This window comes from Planococcus citri, chromosome 4, assembly GCF_950023065.1.
Source record: "Planococcus citri chromosome 4, ihPlaCitr1.1, whole genome shotgun sequence".
Taxonomy (NCBI): Eukaryota; Metazoa; Arthropoda; class Insecta; order Hemiptera; family Pseudococcidae; genus Planococcus; species Planococcus citri.
The window spans coordinates 8,413,244-8,433,856 of record NC_088680.1 but is presented as its reverse complement, the minus strand read 5'-3'; the positions used below and the strand labels follow the sequence as shown (position 1 = coordinate 8,433,856).

The following is a 20,613-nucleotide window of genomic DNA, read 5'->3' as shown; positions in this document are numbered from 1 at the left end:
TTTCTGACGTTGAAAAGTCTAACATAATGTCAAAAAGTCAATACATAGTTTTTTTTTTTTTTTTTTTTTTATTCTCAAATGTTAACTTTACACTGATTTATTAAATTTCTTTCAATTTTTTTAAAGTCTGGTATAATGTCTGAAAATCAACAAAATTTTTCCAAGTTTTCAGTTGACGTCTCCAAAATACGACGGAGTTTCTTCAATTTTTTAGAAGTCTGGCAATGTCAGAAAATCAACTGTATTTTTTCCAAATTTTTAAATGTATGGCGACATGCGATGCGGCCCGTCAATATGGCTTCCCAAGGCTGTCTGTCTGTCGTCTGTCTAGCCTTTCAAGGTCATTTACTTGTCTGTCTGGCTTCTCAAGGTCGCCTGTCTTCCTGTCGTAAAATCATATAAAGTCATTGACTCGTCGCCCTGTCTTCAAAAGGCTGTCTGTCTTTCTGTCCGACCTCTTCAGGTCATTGAACCGTCTGTTTGACTTCTTAAGGTCACTGACCTACATGTCTACCCTCTCATGGTCTTCTGTCTGCCTATCTCGTCTCTTGTGGTTTTCTGCTTGCTTGTCTAGCTTCTCAAGGTCTTCTGAAGGTAGTTGACCCATCTGTTTGGCTTCTCAACTTCGTCTGTCTTCCTGCCTGGCCTCTTGAGGGTCATTGACTCGACTGTTTGGCTTCTCAATGCCGTCCGTTTATCTGTCTGTCAGAGTCTGTCTGGTCTCTCAAGGTCACTGACCCGTCAATATGGCTTTCCAAGGTCATATGTCTTCTTGTTAGACCTGCTAACGTCACTGACCCAAATTTCCGACTTCTCAAAGGGCGTATGTCTGACCTGTTAAGGTCATTGACCCATCTGTTTGATTATTCTTAAGGTCAAATGTCTGCATGCATGACCTTTCAAGGTCATTGACCCATCTGTATGGTATCTCAAGGTCACTGACCTACCTGTCCAGCATCTCATGGTTGTCTAGCTGTCTGTCGTCTCAAGTTCAATGACCCGTCAGTATAACTTCTCAAGATCATCTGTCTGCCCGTATGTCCTCTCAAGGCCATTACCCCGTCTTTCTATCTGTTGGCCCCTCTCGGAAATTTAGTAGGTACTTTTGCGTTTGATTTGGTATCTAAAAGTCCACTTCTCAATACAAGTATTTTTTTCAAGCTTTCAAAAAAAGTTTTTCCAGTGTTCTTGAAAGTCTCATCAAAAATTGTAAAATCAGATAAATGCTCTAAACATTGACTCAAAAATACATATTCAAATAAAAAAAATTAAAATCTTTACATAAAAAATAAATGTTTTTTTAAAACACGAATTTTCGAGATCTTTTGCCCTCTCTTTCTTCGTTCGGGTCTGTTTGCCTTTCTTTTTCAAGCTTGAAATTTCTGTAAAACCATCATTCAAATTCCAATATTTTTAAGCCGAAAAATCAAACTACTCACATGAATACCAATTTTGTTCTTTCAGCCAGCAAAATACAAATTTTCAAAGTCCTTTGCCCTCACTACGCCGTTTGGCCCCATTAAATACCCACCTATAATTACCAATATCGATTGACAAAATTGTCTTCTTATCATTCATTTCACTTTGAAAAACTCCCTTTTTTACTTGCCAATATGTATTTGCATTTTATTCTCTCCACAAATTTTTGGTTGACCCCCCCCCCCTCCACCCACCTCCAAAGCAAAACAATAATTTCGGTATTTACAGTCAAAGAAATTGAGCATTTCAATTTTCGCTAGAAATACGTACATAGGTAGGTACCTATTTCAAAACCAATCGCACTCCACCGAAGAAAAATTTTATGCTTTACAATTTTGTTTCGATTTTTTTTTATCGTGACACCACGTCGATGGTTTCTTGAATTGACTTTTGTTATGTGGAAATTGGGGGGGGGGAGGGGATTGACATATAAACTCGAATTGAGTAACTTAGGTTTCTTAAATTGTAAAATTTTCTCTGAGGTGAGTCGTTTTTGAACTATTTTCAAAATTTGATGCAACCCAGCAAAAACTCATAGTCAAATAACATCAATAATACGTGGAAAAACTTTCAAATTTTTAGATTCTAATTATTTATTCCACCCTCCCCCTCCCTCCAAGGGCAAAGTAGGACCAGAAATTTTCAAATTTTTTCAACTTTGAGCTGGAATTGAACATGTGCTAGAAAATTAAAAAATTTCACTACGTATTATTGAAGTCATTTGAACATGATTTTTTTGCCAGGTTGGGTTGCAACAAATTTTGAAAAAAAAAATGTTATCTACTTTCTAAAATGATTTTTCAATTTTTTGAATTTATTAAAGGCTCTTTGTTATTACAATTATTATAAGTGTGTCAAAGCTGAGTTGATGAACAAGTGAGTAAAATGGAAACAATTTCAAACACATTGGCTTTTTTGAATTCATCTTTTGGGCACCTTCTGCATAGTATCTTCATCGTAATGAAATAAGCAAGAAAGAACTTTATGACAAATCTCTCCTCAATAAGTCGAGTTCATTATCAGCAATAAAGAAGTTTTTACTTCATTGGTCAACTACACACGCCGTAATACAGGGAGAATCTCAATTCAGACAAATACAATAATTCCTCCACACCACTACCAACTACCCCTACGTCCACTTGCAACACTTGATTATAGCTATAGTCATACTTTCGCCATCTCCATCGCCATACGAATACGAAACTAAATAATATCGTTCATTATAGAGAACACAGTCGCACGAAACCAGGTTACATAAGCTTTGGGTGTCCATTTCCCTATCCCTCATTCATAAAGGTAGGTACATATTAATCCGGATTCCGGATTCCGGCGTCCGGCCGCACACGTACGAGGCAAAGTGACATCACGCTGGCAAAGATGAACGAATTACGCGATAAAGACAGGATTAAAAGTGGTTAAGGGTAGGTCGCGTGCGTCAAATTAATGTCAATTCGTTGATCAAATATTATCTTTGGACGACATTGGTTATTTTAACGGTTGGCTGTGCCTTAAAAAGAACCTCATGATATTCCCATCGTCTGTTCACTGATTCGGAATGAACATATAAAGTCGTGAGAAAAGTCGGCGACGACTCGCGACAACGTTTGCGCGGATCAGTGTTGCGAATGCCTTTGAAAAATACAACTCTATCTCATCGGTTTAAATTTAAACACGAATAAGAGTAATAGTATAAGATACGAGTATAATTCGTTTTATTTGAAGATATTCTAGCTCGTCGGTGGCTGACGGCGGCGGTGGTGGTGAGGTAATTATAACCATGCCTGGTTTGCCTTTGCCAGAGCCGAATCGTCTCGTCGATGTTGCTATTCGTAATTCGTCGTCCTCGATTACCCTAATTATACATGCGACGACGTCTTTACGGATGAAGAATTTATTCCGAATTTCAATCCAATCGATCGATACAGATATAGTTAATGACTATAATGAGATATGGAGCGAACTGTATCGCAGTCTGTAATTCTCTGGCCGAAGGATTTTTAAAGATTTTACACGAATTTTTGGTAATTTGAGGCCAAGAAAAACGCATAAATTGTTCGACATTTTGTTGCCTAAATTCATTCATATATACTTGATTTCAAAAAAATTCAACTTGTCAAATTATCGAGCAAACCCTTAAATTAGCTCATTACAAATGTTAAATCCATTTTGGGAGGGGGAGGGGGGAGAAGAGAAGGTATGTGGAACGAGTAGAAAAACTAACCTTAGGTGAACTTTCACATGTGTGTTGATTAAAGAAAAAATTATTGATCATCAATGTTCCTGGAACCCAATCAAGATAAATGAAAGGGATGTATTCAACACAACAAAATTTGAGGCTTTGGAGAGAAAGGAGGAGGCTGCGATGCCTTTTTTAAGAATTTTAATTCAAAAAGAGTATAGCTTTTCAAGTACAAAAATGCATCAAATATCCTCAAAAAATTAATTGTTCTACACCATTTGATTTTCTAACACGCATGAATGTCAAAATGTGAAGTATGAACTTTTATATAACAGGGACACTTTCCGAGCACTCTACAATTTTCTTGGAGGGGGAAGGGGAGGGGCAGAGAGGGGGCAGAGTCGATAATTTTTTGCTTTTCCAGCCTTTTTGGACATTCCACGATTTTTTCGGAAAAGACGAAAGAGGAAGAAGAGGAGTGTCAAAAATACCTTCACCATTTGAATTTTTCATTTTCTGAATGGAAAGATCTGAAAAATTGGAAAATATATGTTACACTTCGTTACTTTAGAATTTCAAGCTGGCAAATGGAGAATTTCGCAACGAATTATTTCCAAAATTCTACAAACGAGGGGTATGCAAGACTCGTAATACATAATTATTCATTTTTTTTCCAAAAAAAAAAAAAAAAATGTGACTTTTGTAATCAAAAAAGCTTGAAAAAGCAACCAATGCAGAAAAAAAATTACATACAAAAAAACCTTTGTCGAGATTTCAAAAAAAAAAATTCGTAAAAAGCAAGACATTTGGGTGATTTATTATTAACAAAAAAGTGGCACTTGGTCGCAATTTTTGCAAAAATTTTTATTTCTTAGATAACTTTTTGGCAAAAAAGTGAAACACTATGAATGTTTTTACCATAAAAATGATGAATTTACAGCAATTTTCAACAAAAAGGAAAACTGACAGTTTCAACTAAAATCAGGACTTTTTGTTACTTTTTGCCAAAATAGCGAGATTTTTAGCAACTTTTGGAAAAGAGTGAGACTTTTTGATTTTTAGCAGAAAGCGAGACAATATTTGACAATTCTGGTAGCACTCCAGTAGTATTTTTTGGCAAAGAAGAGAAACCTTTCCGAAATTTTCAATAAGAAAGTGAGATTTTTTTGAAATTTAGAATTTGACAATTTAGGAAAAAATAAAAATTTCTGTGAAAACTTCCAACAGTTCTTTCAAAAAAATTCCAGATTTTGACAATTTCATAGTAAAAGGCAGGGCTTCTTGGCAACTTCTGCCAAAAAAAGAGACTTATGGCTGATTTTTGGGGAAAAAATGAGACCTTTTGACAATTTTTAACAAGGAAGTGGGACATAACTGGAAATTTTTGGTAAAAAGGAGGAAATTTTTTCCAATTTTAGGTAAAAAGCGAGACTAAACATTTTTTTAAAAAGCAGGTTTTTTATGCCATAAATGACAAAAAATAGGATTTTTGACAATTTTTGTCAAAGAATGAGACCTTTTGCAATTTTTTGGTGGAAAACAAGGCATTTTGACCATTTTTGGCAAAACGAAAAACGTTGACGATTGTATAGAGAAAAACAAGGCTTTTCATTTTTTTTAGAGGGGGGGGGGGGGGCGAGGCAAGACTTCCGTTGGGCAATTTTTTTCAACAAAAACTACTTTTTATTTTGGAATTTTTCGCTAAATTGCGAAAATTTGGAGCAGTTTTTGGTAAAAATCGAAAGTTTCTGACAATTCTGACTGCAGGTGAAACTGTTTGCTATTCTTGGCCGAAAGCTACACTTCCTGTTAGCAATTTTTGATATAAAGCTAGTCTTTATTGGCAAAAAAGTGAGAATTGTTGGCAAAAAGCGAAACAGGCAATTTTAGTAAAAGGAACTTTTGGCCACTTTTATCACTCAAGCGAGCCTTTTGGGGCAATTTTTACAAAAAAATGCGACCCTTTGGAACTTTTTACAAAAAAGTCACTATTTCCCGCATTTTCAAAAAATCAGGCCAAGATTAAAAAAACTAAATTTTTGAAAATTTGCAAGCGAACTTAATTTTAGTAATCAAAAACGTTTGAAAAAGTAACCAAACCGGCAAAAAGTATCTAACCAAAAAAATTGACTGAACGAGAGAAGAAAATGGCCAGAAAAACTAACTTGTTTCAAACTGAATTCTGGTTTTTAATTTTTTAAAGTTGGACCGTGTTTTTCAACTTTTTTGTAAAAAAGTGGGACTTATTGGCATTTAATGGCAACAAAGTGAGAATCTTTGCTAATTCTGAATGAAAAATCCAATATGTATTTTGTAAAAGGCAAGACTTTGGCAATTTCTGTAAAAAAATAAGATTCTTTGGAATTTTGTAAAAAAAAGGACACTTTTTTCAGTCGTTTTAACAAATTTTGGAAATTTTAGCAAAAAGAAGGGGTTTTTGGAAATTTCTGACAAAAAAGCTATTCTTTTAGACAATTTTCGGAAAGAAATAAAACTTTATAGAACTTTTGAAAAAATCTGAAATTTTAAAAGCAATTTTGCGAGAAAACGAGAGTTTTTGTCAATTTTCTGCAAAAAACAAGATTTTGACAATTTTAGCAGAGATGAGGACTTTTTTTGTGGCAATTATTGGAGAAATAATGATGAGCAATTTTTGTTAAAAAATCAAGATTTTTGTACAATTTTTGGGGAAAATGAAACTTTTTAGGATTTTTTACAAAAACGACATCATCGGCCCTTTTCCTAAAATGTATTTTTATCAAATTTCAATAAAACGAGAAATTTTGACGATTTTTGGCAAAAAGTAAAATGCTTGGACAGTTTGGGCAAAAAACAGGAAATTTCGGTACAATTATGGGCAAAAAAATGATGCTTTTTTTGGCAATTTCTGGCAAAAAAGCGATACTTTTGTCGATGAGTGAGACTTGAGAGGTACCTTCGTATTGCCTCACTCGTTCTTTTGACCTTTTTTTCTCAAATGACGCAAACACCAAGTTAAAAATACGAACTTTTGCAGCGATTAAAGAAAACGTTTTTTAAACATTTCACCTCACAAAAATATGTATTTGGATAAAACTTGAAACTTTTCTATAATACGAATTTTACGACCAATGCGACCTCTTAATCGAATCAACTTTTCAAGACTCGAGCAAAAAAAAAATTGGTACAAGTTCAAATTATAAGCTACCTTGAAGCAATAAAATTTCAACTTATTTCCGAAATCAGAACACAGCATGAGTTGAAATTTACCCTGCTTTCAAAATCCAAAACATCATTTTACAGGCCTTCGCAACCAAATATAGATATCTTTCGACACGCTGTGAATTTGCAAAAGAAATAAAAATCTCGACCAAACGATAATCTTCTCCATGTATATTATTTCGATATCGTGTAGGCCTAAATACGTCATTCTATCCGATTCCAGTCAGGTAAAAAATAATATAGGTCGCCTAACACAAAAAATTGTCAACCTTGTGCCTACTCATGGAGAGCCCTGTAGAGCTTTTATGTGAAACAGTTTAATGAAAGCCTATATCTACGTCAAAACACATCGAATTTACATCAAAATTTTTATAGAACCTTCACACCTTCACATAACTAATCCAGCTTACGTTAGGCCTATTTTTACACCAAAAAATTCCCAAATTTCGACCCACTGACCATCCAATATCTCAGCCTAAAGACACGTCATCGAGAAAACCAAACCTACCGGAGCCCCATACCTACCTATGTATATGTATAGAAAAACATCACCAATAATACTCATATTTTTATAGACATTCACATCAGCAATGGTATGGTATACGAGCTGCAGTCGATAAAAACAGCACCGAGAAGTCGTGCTACACCTTTAAACATACAAAATAGGCATCGAAGAATGAAAACGCCAGATTCGTTACAAATGACAGCATTCATCGGTGACATGTAGATTATAGGTAGTTTACAAACAACAAAAATATATCTATACCTATAGATATTGTAGGTGAGAGGAGTCGCGCAAGACAATAGGTATACTCTGGTACTCGTACATACAGAGGAAAACGTTAGGAAGTGCACGATCTTAGGGTGGGTTTGGTATACGGTAACTTTGCCAGTTTGCCTTCTGCATTGTAACCACGCCTAAAAACGCGTCTTGTACGCCAATGGCGAGCCTTCTTTCCGAGCATTATATTCGTATTCGTCCTCTCACATCTGACCGGAATATACAAGCTGCTCGTAATACACTATACGTAATCGTCGTCGAATAAAAGATAACTCAGTATCTGTATCCGAACATTGGGGGCGAGATCGTGCATATTGTGATGCTGTGTTTTGTTTGAAAAAATCTCGAATTTTAATTCAAATCTCGCCGAGTTGTGGGCTATTTGTCGAGAAAATTGGTGAAATTCGAGATAAAGTAGTAAAGAAGATAATACTCGCGAGGATTTTGCAGCTTTATTGGCTAAAAAGCTGGAAAAGTGTATTGATCAGTGATCGAAAGTGACGATGATTTGAATTACCGTATACTTAGATATTTTATTGTTATTCATGGTTTTTGTCGCGCGATTTAATCCGCTCAAATTGTGACGCGATAACAGGCCTAAGGATCGAATCACCTTGCTAATGATGCTTAGAGAATCTCCTTTCAAGCATTACAACATTCATTCTTTGATTAAAGGAATGAAGGTAAGAATACATCGTTTATTTTTGTTATCAAACCCTCGACTGAATTGAAACAAACCTTGGAGAATTTGAGCAGACTTGGAGGGATCAAAACTGGGCTCAAATTGGTAATATTTTTGGGGATGGGGTAATAGGCAACTGAAGCAACCAATCCGAAATAGGGATGCTGCGATTTTGCAAATATTTTGATGTAAATTGACCAAAATACTCCGAATGAACCGATAATTGATTTGATGGCAGTTTTGGCATCAATTCTCTGTGCCAAAGACAGCGAAAGAAGGCCAATTTCATGAACTTAGGAGCCACAAGGGATGAAAAGTGATAAGTTAAGGGGTTGCTATATCTCTGCCTTCCCACCGAGGTTTGTTTCAACATGTGAGGGAGTGAGTTATTTTAATACCTATAAGTGATTTTCCCAAAATCAAAAGTGATATCGAAATGTGATTGAAGTTTTCCTCAGCTCTTAATTTAAAAGGAAGGTTGAGGTGGGGGGAGGGATTGGGTAGATTTTTCCGAAAGGATCACAAGAGGCAAGTTAAGAATAGTTTTTCTTCTGAATACCTCGAGAAAATTACTTGGAAGTTGAAAAATATGATTTTATCTAAAAGAAAGATGAGATTTCAATTGACTCCATTTGAAAATTTTTCAAAAATAATGGCTAAAAATGAGAAAAAACCGAGTTCTGGGGTGAAAAATTGGACCCAGAATTGGAAAATTGAACTCAAAATTGATTATTTGATAATGGATTGTTTTTCTACATATTAAAAATCTGTTCAATCATTGAACACTACAGTGGATCGCAAAAAAAATGTAGGAAAATGTTGATCAAATTGAGCGAAGATTTTAATTTTGAGAGTTGAAAGTCACTCAGAAAAAAATTTAGCTCCGAAGGTACTCTCCTAGAGGGAACCATGGGTCCTCAAAGAGAGGAGATTTTCGAAAAAAATAGTTCTTTTTTGGCTCCAGTCTCAATCCAACCTGTTTTGAGAAGAATGCTACTTTCCAAAAGATTGAATTTGAGATTCTGCGTCGATCTAGGCCATTCCCATCAAAATCCCAGACCACTTTAGGGTCCAATTGAGCGGTTGAAAATGTGCAAATCGTTCAGTTTTGGGTAAATTCAAGCTTTGAACATTTTTTCTTCTCAAATATTTTGCACTAATTAAGCCAAAACATCTGAAAGTATAATTTTTGAAACACTGCAGGGTATACATTATTTTTGGCAAGTCATTTTCCCTGACTTTTCCGGGTTTTCCAGAACAATTTTCCAGACCATTTTTGATTTTTTCCAAATTGCTATGCTTACCCCATACCTAATTATTAAAGAAGAAATTCCCAGGAGAGGGGGAGAGGGGTAATTTTTGTCATAAGTTTCTCTTCGAACTGGATACTTTATCTTTGGATAGGTATAAAAACTTTTTCTGAGGAGGGGGGGGGGGGGGTGAGGTTGAAAAATCAAAAATGGAAAACAATTTCGAGTGACAGAACTCAGAATAAGTACAAAAAGAACAATTATACGCTTTTATTTACTCCAGTATGAAAATGACAAATTTTTCTTTTCTTTTTTGGATTTCTGAAGGCCTCAAAATGTGAAATTTGTTTATTTTAAAATGAGAAACAAATTGGCTCAAGCGAAACGAGAGCGAGAGCTTTTGAAAATTTTTCATTTCGAGATGCCTAAAAACGAGTTTTTGGTTTTTTAAATTTTAGAATTTGAATGATGTTTTTTTGAAGGAAAAGTTACATTTGAAAAAGAAAACAGAACAGGCTCGACCGAAGTTACGTCGAAAGCTCCTGAAAATTTGTGCTTCGAGAGGGATAAAAGAAGTATTTTTTTTAAATGTGAGGATGAACTTCTTTGTTGGCCTTTACAAGTCTTAGAATTTGAATGATTTTTTTTTTTTTTTTTTGAAGGAAGTTGATTCTGAAATAGAAAACAGAACAGGCCCAAGCGAGAGTAAATGCTCTTGTAAATTTGCATTTTGACTTTTGAGAGGCATAAAACAATGCTTTTTGGGAGGAATTTATTTTAAAATTTTTGGCTTTAAAACTTGATTTTTATTACCTATCTAGAAATTTTCATCTTATTTACAAAAAAGAAAAGAAAACAAGCCCTCGAAAATTCATGTTCTGAGAAGTGAAAATTAATATTTTCTGTTCATCATAGGCCCTTATCCAAAATTTGCGATTGATCAGTTTTTTTCAAAATTCCAGGGATTTTGCATGAAAATTACGAAATTTTCTGACTTTTCTTGACCGACCAAATTCCCTGACTTTTCAAGGTTTTCCAGGAGAATGGACACTCTGAAACAGGTGAAATATTTCAGAATGCAATTGTGCCAATTTTTTATTCACTTTCGGCAATTTCAAAAAATTGAGAAAAATAATCAAAAACTTATCATTTTTTCGGTTTTTTTGAAGCTGGCAATAATGATCAAAAAATTGACACCACTGTAGATAACGAATGGCTTAGCTTGAACAGTTGTTCTCAAAATACCTTTACAGGGGGGATAGGGGAACTCAAAGTATCGAGGAAAATGAAAAAAAAAATACAAATTGTGCAAATTTAGAACTTTTGCCATTACATTCTGAACCCAATCAATGCCTCCCATTCCCACAAAACCCTGCCTCTTCTCACCGATACCACTTATTGTAACCAGTAATTTTCAAAAACACCCCCTCCACAACTGCACCTCACATTCTCACAACATAGACATCAAATCTAGGTAAATACATACACAAACTACCTAGGTACATCACACATCACTCACACACCTTTAAATAATTTGTTTCCAAACCCAACACCACACATCATTGCCACCAAAAACAATCACATTGACAAATTACATATTTACAAAATTTCCCAATCCCAACCCATCCGATAATTAACCATAATCTTCCCTTCTACAACCCGCCATCCTCATCAGGTTTATTTTTTTAATCACTGTAGAGTGTAGAACGCGACACAAACGTTGTAATAAATCTATTCGACAGGCATTTAAAGTGGTAAAAAAAAATCAAGCAAAATATTTGTTAAGTTGAATCCAGGTTAACGAGCTTGAAAATATACAGAACCCGGGCAATAAAAAGTACAGCTGGAAGGCACCTAATTTTATCTCTCGGTGTACTAGGCCCCAGAATATCTCTACTGCTATGGCTAAAAATTAAAATTTATGTCTATTTGTTCTCCTCGACGTTTCGACGTTTAGACGTAGGATGCGATAATTTTTTTTTATTTTTGCAATATGGGAATAGTTACGGGGACACAACTAGTTCATAATATTGAAATTGATATCGCCGATTGGGATCGGCTCGCGGATGGCGGGAGCTCACTATAGGGAACCTGCAAGTCGGCTGTGTTTTGCCAACAATTACGTAGAGTATGGTTTTCAAGATGCATATCTCCCCGAAAAGGGTTTCGGCCAATTTGTAACGTTAACTGGGCGCGGGATTATGATAATAGGCAACTGATAAGAAGTTTATGAATGAGAGGAAATCACCCTTTTTTGTGATGCAGAATCATCTATCTATCATCCGAGAGATTTACAACAGAATGAATTATTTTTCAGTAGCCCCTTCACTTTTTGAGTACAAAATTTTGAAATAATTGAATAAAAAGTTCTCGTAGGACCATCAAACATTTCAGAAACAATAGGTACCAAATTTGACACTTTCCACATTCAAAATTTATGCAAAAACACAATCAGTTGAAATTTCAGATCTTTGAACGTATTCCTTGAATTTTTGGGAATTTTTGATTCGCATGCAGTCAATTTCTGAGCCCTCTACTCACCTTTAATCGATTCGAAGCCTTCAGCAAACTTTTTGCCGATTCAATCGACGACGGATGATGTATCATATGATTTAAAAAAAAGTGAAAATTATCAACCCTAAAGTCAATTTATCGACAAAAATTGAGAATTTTCCACACCGGTTCTTGATACAGTTCGTTTTATAACTTCACAAATCGTCATTATTATAAATAGAAATTTAAAGTATTCCCAACAAAAGTTCTTCGTCGTCCATACTTATGAAAATTTTTCAAAAATAATCCAATTTTTTTCTTCAAATTTTCAAGATGAGGGGATAATCTTTGCCCTGTTTTGATCTGTTCAAAAGTATCTCAGATTTTACACTTTTTCAGTAAAAATACCTACATCCTCTGGGCCTAATATGCAGTTTGAAGCCTCCCTAGGCCACTTCAGACTAACATAAGGGTGTCAAATAAGATAAAAATTTCAAAACAAAAGGCATGACCTTTGAAAGACCTTGAAAAAACTCCAAAATTGAAAAATTCCTCTCTTTTAGAAAAATCACACTTTTACGCAATCATAAAATTCTTAAATAAATTTTTCAAAGAACATATTTCGTAAATTTTTGAATTTTTTTCTTACAACTTTTCAACTAATTTTGAGTATCTTGCGGACGTCAAATCATATTATAATTCAGAAAAACGCATCGATTAATTGAAGTGCAATCTAAAAAAAATTCCATCCTTCAACTTTTTTCCTTTGGATGGATAGCGATTTGAATATGTTTTTTGAACTGAAGACAGATTTTAGATATTGATGCAGTAGGTAATGTTTGAATTTTCCAAGAAATCCGAAAATTTAACGAGTAGAAGGAACCTTCCAAGGTATCCATACCTATCCACCCACAATTTGAGAAAGACCATAAATTTTTGAAAAGAGCTTGGTCTGAACCTAACGTAACAAAATGTCAGCAGCCCAAATTTATTTTTTTGACTTTAGGCAAATTTTTGAAAATTTAAAATCGACCATTTTCGACGATTTAGTTTTTTTTTTCTTCAAACATTGTAGGTGTTTGTTTAATATAAGAGTGATGAAAATTAATCCCCAAAATAATATCAACCCCCCCCCCTGAATCAAACGTCACCATTTCCCGTCATTTTGGAGCCTCCAGCGTGATTTTTTTATTTTCACATAGATGAACCACTCGATTTTTAGTAGCTCAAATTAATTTTCATGCGTTTTTGGGAGACATTTTGAAATTCTGGAGAAATTGAAAATCATGCTGGAGGCTCCAGAATCACCTGGAACGGTAAAATTCAGTTCGGCAAAAGAGAGACTAATTTCGATCATTTTATCTAAATAAATAAACGATTCAATGTACATAGTATGAAAAAAGGAAAATAACACATTCTGACTTAATTGAGTAGTTGAGGTCTTCGCCTTTTATTTGAACAGGACCACGATTTTTGGAATGTGCATGGCTTGGAACCCCTTTTAGTCCAGGAGCCCAACATGAAAAAATGTACGAGGGGGTTGAAATTGGGGACCCGGCCCAAAAGTTACTATATGTAGTCCTCTTTCCAGAAATGTCACTCTGGCAATTCGCAGGTGGGGCTTTTAAGCACAGCGAAAGCTCAAAGTTCACAATTTTTATGAACTTTCAACTTGGAAAGTTTTATGGTTGAAACCGGGGGATTCTTATAGGATTTTTCACGCTGAATCCAAATATGCCGGTCTGCCGACCCCTAAGTGTCTCCAAAGGGGTGCCAGACTGGGTTAAAGGGGTAAAAATCGCAAAAAATGCTGTAGTTTTTCAATAAATTTTCGTAAAAATCAAATAGATGAAGAAAAGTGGCGAATTCTTGAAGAATTTTTCGCGCTGAATCCAAATATGTCAGTCTGCTAACCCCTAAGTGCCTCCAAAGGGGTGCCAGACTACTTTAAAGGAGTGAAAAAGGCAAAATATTGAGGTTTTTCACATCTTAGGCGCATAAACATAGCGTTATTTGGTACCTAATTATTTTATTCGAATGTGTCTGGCACCCCTTTGGAGACACTTAGGGGTCGGCAGACCGGCATATTTGGATTCAGCGTGAAAAATCCTATAAGAATCCCCCGGTTTCAACCATAAAACTTTCCAAGTTGAAAGTTCATAAAAATTGTGAACTTTGAGCTTTCGCTGTGCTTAAAAGCCCCACCTGCGAATTGCCAGAGTGACATTTCTGGAAAGAGGACTACATATAGTAACTTTTGGGCCGGGTCCCCAATTTCAACCCCCTCGTACATTTTTTCATGTTGGGCTCCCTGACTATTTTAAAAATTTAATCATTTTCTGTAATTTATTTTTGTTTTTGTTTTTTTTTTTAAAAGAAAATCATTGGTATTTATTTACACAAAAATTTTGAAAAAAATCATTTAAAAAATCAAGTTTCAATATTCAATGAAGTATAGAAAAAGGAAAATAACACATTCTGACTTGATCGATTGTGTTAAAAATGCATAAAAGCACAACGTTTTGGCACACAGTGCCTTCATCAGGTGTATGATAAGATAAGATAAGACTGACTAGGAGTGAAAATACATTCGATGAAATGGCATGAAACGAGATAACCTATTTGTAATGTACTAGCGATTTATACCTACACATCGAAACCAGCAAAATCCGTTTTTTTATTGATGCAGTTTCGATTATTTAGAATAATGTAGAACTTCGGTGGTAAAGTTGAATACACGGATTTTTCCACATTTCACATTCTCGTTTGACATTAGAGCCATATTTTTCATAAATCCACTTGTAGACCATGTCTTCCTGAGGATTTAAGACTGATAGCCGACAGAATGACACAAAAATTTTGAAAAAAAGGCAGACATAAGTAGTCTACAAGTGGATTTATGAAAAATATGGCTCTAATGTCAAACGAGAAGTCAGCAACATAGTTGATATATTATGTGAAATATGAAAAAATCCGTATTCAGCTTTACCACCGATCTACATATTCTAAATAATCGAAACTGTATCAATAAAAAAACGGATTTTGCTGGTTTCGATGTGTAGGTAAAAGGTATAAATCTCTAGTACAGGGTGCCCAGAAATATCGAGTACCCCTAAAAAAGTTTTCTACTAAAATACTTCGGTTGGTCACAGTGAATGATAATAATGATAGCACATGATTGGTTGTTGGACTGGAGAGATAACATTTCACCAATCATATGCATCTATTTCACATTGCTAACCTGTATTTTTAATGAAAAACTTTCTTAGGGGTACTCGATATTTCTGGGCACCCTGTACATTACAAATAGGTTATCTCGTTTCATGCAATTTCATCGAATGTATTTTCACTCCTAGTCAGTCTTATCTTATCTTATCATACAGACACCTGATGAAGGCACTGTGTGCTAAAACGTACTTTTATGCATTTTAACGTAATAATAAAACCTACTCAATCAAGTCAGAATGTGTTATTTTCCTTTTTTTATACTACATTGAATATTGAAACTTGATTTTTAAATGATTTTTTTCAAAATTTTTGTGTAAATAAATACTTGTGATTTTCTTTAAAAAAAAACAAAAACAAAAACAAATTACAGAAAATCATTACATTTTTAAAAGGGGTTCCAAGCCATGCTCATTCCAAAAATCATGGCCTCGTTCAAATCGAAGGCAGAGACCTCAAGGGATACCCTTATCAATTTCAATCCAAATACTTACAACACATTCATTCTCTAATGCTTGCTCACCTTTCTGTTAAAATAAAGGTCCAGAGACATCTCAACCCATGGTTTATTATTTCACAACCAACTTAACAGTTAAACATAGGCTCATAAAAATATAAACTCTACAGATACAGAGTCTGTGACAAATATGAGTCACCTAAACTATTACCTAAAATATACGTACGTACATAAAAATTACTTCCAATACTTTCAATTGGCCAAAAAATTTCAAAAAATTCTTACCATTGTCAATAACTTCTGCACTGATGAAAAAAAAACTGCTGAATTTCAATGATGAGAGGTATTTTCTGCTTAAGTGCTTATCGATGTTGAAAATTCCAAAAAGGGAGGGTTCTGTAAACACGAAAAAAGAAAAAACCATTCTTTAGGCATAGTAATTATTACAAAATATATATTTTCTCAGGTTGCATACTTTTAGGCTATAAAAATATCACATGAATATTATTTTTCTCAGATTTTAAGCACCAGTTCTTTAATTCATCAAAATTCAAAAATCACCCAAGGAATTAAAAAAACAACGATTTTTTCAACTCGGCCAATAGAATTAGATATTGCTACCTGAAGTATACAAAATCCGATAATTAATCAAACGAAAACGATCCCTTTCGAATCTACAGCAAGTTAATTTATATCGACGATTTTTTTTTCCACGACCCTTAAACTAATTTCCAACTTATCACTGACGCGACGAATACGATCGATGGGTCGCAGAATCAAACAAGATGAATTTCATCTCCATTCTTTACAAACTGCCAACTCCATTGAACACTTTTATACGATGTGAGTACTCGAGCTCCTGAAATTCTTGCACAAATAAAAACATATCGAGACCTATCAATGTAAATATTTAACAAAACCCTGCAAAAATGAAACCCTGCACAATACATTAGAACTAGGAGGCAAAAAGAAATGCCATTTTTATCAAATTCGATTACAATATGCATCTCTCGAAGTCGATTTAACCCTTCGAACATCTTGAACCTTTTATGCATTGTTCAATAAAATGAAAATCGATCCCACAAGACTCGGTTAGAAATTCTACCCGCAGAGTAATTGATCCCTGAGGAACGTCACATAAGGTTAAATCCTTTGTGCCATAATACGTACGAGTAGCAGATCAAACCGTTCAAATGTTCTGCTCACTCGACGAATCAATTAAATATGACAGGATATATGTGACATGTCTCATCGTCGCAGTCAACTCGTATAAAATTCATTCATAATTTCTTCTCTCTTTTTTTTTTACCTATTGTGATATTTTTCATACTTTGAAAATTTTTGCTGCCACAATTCGAAATTTTTGATACGAAATACCGAGTTTTTTGAATCAATGCGATTTTCAGATTTATTCTTCAACCTAATATAAATTTAAGTATATACCTAATAATGTTTATAATACAATTTCATCCGCTGAAACCATATTACCTACATTATAACTTCAAAGATGATAGAAATATTTCGAATTCGAAAAGATATATGGTTTTAGTGAGACGTACCCGAGCTGAGAAGCTCTTAGATATACCTACGCCCATACTACCTATATAAAGATTTGTTCGTGCATTTATTAGCATAAAGAATGAAGATCGCGAGATTTATTTCCATTTCTAAGCCGATACGATGCGATGGTAGGGGACGGTCGACCTCAAGGATACGTAATATAGCATAGGTATAGGTGCTTTAGGAAAATGTTTCAGCATTAAGAATAAAGACTGTTCTATTCTGGTAAAATACGAGTACAGCCCACTTTGTAGAAAATTTTGTCAAAGATGGAAGTACATTATTTTGACAGGTAAGTATTGGAGTACGCTTGCCTAAAATATGTAGAAAACATGGCCCTAAGTTCATTTTTGAAATTTGAATTCAAAATAAATTTATTCGTTGAAATTTTGGAAATTGTTTTGAAATGAAATATGTAATTGAAAAAAAATCCTATTGCCCAGTAAAAAAAAACACACACAAACAGGCTCAACATATTTAGGAAAAAAAACGATTTTTTTCGTAGACTGGTGCTAAAAATATTTTACAAAATATTATAGGTACTCATGAAAATGATCGAAAGTTGGTATGTGGAATACAGATGAAGTTGAGCAAAACAACCTCCTCCTCCAGAGAAACGTCCTGAATTCTACCAAAATATTTTAAAAATCATTATAAGTCCTTCATCTCCCTCAAAAATCGAAAAAATATGTATGACAAGCCTTCTGCTTCTGTTGAAAATTATCAACCTTTCAACGTTCCAGCCTTCCAGAATAATTTCACGGATAAATTTCAAAAATTTTCAAGCGAGAAGTTGGACTGAAAAATTAGGTAGTGATATTTGAAAAAAATTGAAATCAAGCAATTAGCCTCAAATTTGTATTAAATTAAGAATTACTTCAATTTCCTCATAAATATAGGTAACGATTATCGTCGGGGGCGACTTTGATACCTCTTACGTGATTTTCAGCAAGACGAATCCAATGATGTAAACATTTTTCTCGAAAAAAAGGGACATGCGAGGTACTTATCAAAATTGCCACCGACTTTGAAGATTCAGACAGGAACCGGAAAGCCAAGTTGATGGAAATTTGCTATGAAATTTCATTGTCTGAAAATTTTACCAATTCTCTTCTTCTCAATTTCTTCACTTCTTCAGCACCCACAAAGGAAAACTTTAAATATACTTTTTTTACATCTTCAAAAGCTTCAACGAAAAAATTTTCACATCACAAAAAAAACAGTGTAAAATTGGGTCAAATGTAGCGAGAGTTTTGGATTTCGAAAAAATTTCATTTCATAATATTTAAATATCTGATATTTGGTAAAAAATGAAAAATTTGAAAATTGTTGGTAATCAACTAACTTTTAAAATTTTATTGAATTTGAAAATGTTCTATTTTGGACAAAATAGGCCCACAAATTCGTGCAGAGAGTAGAAAGGCAAAAATTTTCATTTTTTTTTTTGAACTTTTATTTTGGAATCAGGAAACGCAAACATCTGATTGATTCAATTCAGCACTAGCAAAAACCTGATACCATAATTATTTTGTTCGATTTTCAGAAAATATTGGTAATCAATGAGAGGACTGAGACGTTGGAGGGGTCGCATCTAAAAAATGAGCTGATACTTGTAATCTGCGCTCTCGAAAACGCATGAAACGACATGTCACAACATATTTGACATTTTTTCAACATTTTGACCAAAATTTTGGCACTCCATAGTCCGATAATTTTGCAAATCCAACCACGAAAAGTTCGTAGATGTAGAGTCATAAAAATTTACGCTTCTCGAATTTTTTTCTTATTTTTAAATCATACTCGTAGCTCCGAAATTTGTGAAGCTTTTGAAAATTGAGCTTACAAGGGAACGTCTTGAGGTGTCACACTCCGATTTGAACGAGACCGCGATTTATAGAAAGAGCATAGTCTAAAACCCCCAAAACCAAATTTTCAGCTGCCCAAGTTCATTTTTAGATTTTGGGCGAATTTTTGAAAATTCAAAATTGACTGGTTTTGGCGATTTATGCTTTTTTTAAAAAAAAATACGTACTTGATCAGTAAAAATGGTCAAAATAAGTTCAAAAACTAATATTATTCACCCAAATCCAAATTTTACCATTTCCAGCCATTCTGGAGCCTCCAGCGCGATTTTTCAATTTCTCCAGAGTTTTGATTTTGCTCCAGAAGGCGTGAATATGAAGTTGGGCAGCTAAAAATCGAGTTGTATATTACAGTCGATTTCTCTAACGAGTTTATCCACATTTGAACTGATTTTAAAAGTGACGCCTCAAAAGTGGCTTTTTGACCAGCTTTTTTCAAAATTAAAAAATCCAAAAAATCAAAAGTTTCCAGTTTGTGTGGAAATTTTTGAAAATTTTGTCCAAAACTAACCCCCCAAATCAAAATCTTACAATTTCCAGCCATTCTGGAGCTTCCAGCGCGATTTTCAATTTCTCCAAAATTTTGAATTTGCTCCAGAAGGCGTGAATATCAAGTTGGGCAGCTAGAAATTGAGTTGTATATTACACTCGACCTGTTTAACGAGTTTATCCACATTTGAGCCGATTAGGATTTTGAGAGTGACACCACAAGAGTGGTTTTTTGAGGTGTCACTCTCGCTCCTAAACGGCTGGTGGTAGAACTTACGCTGCGGGGGTTAGTTCTTGAAGAAATACAGCGATTCGCACAAATTTCAAACATTTCCTCACAAACGGTTATCTTTTGATTTTTTTAATTTTTCAATTTTGAAAAAAGCTGATCAAAAAACCACTCTTGAGGTGTCACTCTCAAAATCGTCTCAAATGTGGATAAACTCGTTAAACAGGTTGAGTGTAATACACAACTCGATTTTTACCACCCCAACTGCATATTCACGCCTTCTGGAGCAAATTCGAAATTCTGGAGAAATTGAAAATCGCGCTGGAGGCTCCACAATGGCTGGAAATGGTGAAATTTGGATTCGGGTAATTGATATTAGTTTTGGGATTTATTTTGATTATTTTTACTGATCAAGAACGTACTTTTAAAAAAAATGCATAAATCGCCAAAAACAGTCAATTTTGAATTTTCAAAAATTCGCTCAAAATCGAAAAATGAACATGGGCAGCTGAAAATTCGGTTTTGGGGGTTTTAGACTATGCTCTTTCCAAAAATCACGGTCCCGTTCAAATCGGAATGTGACACCTCAAGAAGTTCTCTTGTTAGAAAACCTCATTTTGGAACTTTCAGAAAAGCTCAACTTGGAACTTTTGAATTTTTTAGTAAATATTTTTGAAACCCCAACTCTCAATCGCCTTTGAAACGTCGCAAACAGCAAACAGATTT

General features: G+C 34.4%; 1 protein-coding gene across 3 annotated transcripts in view; it reads left to right on the top strand.

Annotated features, from left to right (window-relative positions):
- The first annotated feature begins 7,855 nt into the window (after positions 1–7,855).
- Awh (Arrowhead) overlaps positions 7,856–20,613 on the top strand; it is a 65,788-nt gene continuing 53,030 nt past the window's right edge. Inside the window, exon 1 of one of the 3 annotated variants that reach the window (XM_065364527.1) lies at positions 7,856–8,323. In XM_065364527.1, the coding sequence (XP_065220599.1) occupies positions 8,261–8,323 (63 nt within the window). In that variant the 5' untranslated portion in view covers positions 7,856–8,260. The remainder of the gene's footprint in view (positions 8,324–20,613) is intronic. The other 2 variants (XM_065364526.1, XM_065364528.1) reach the window with 2 other exon arrangements.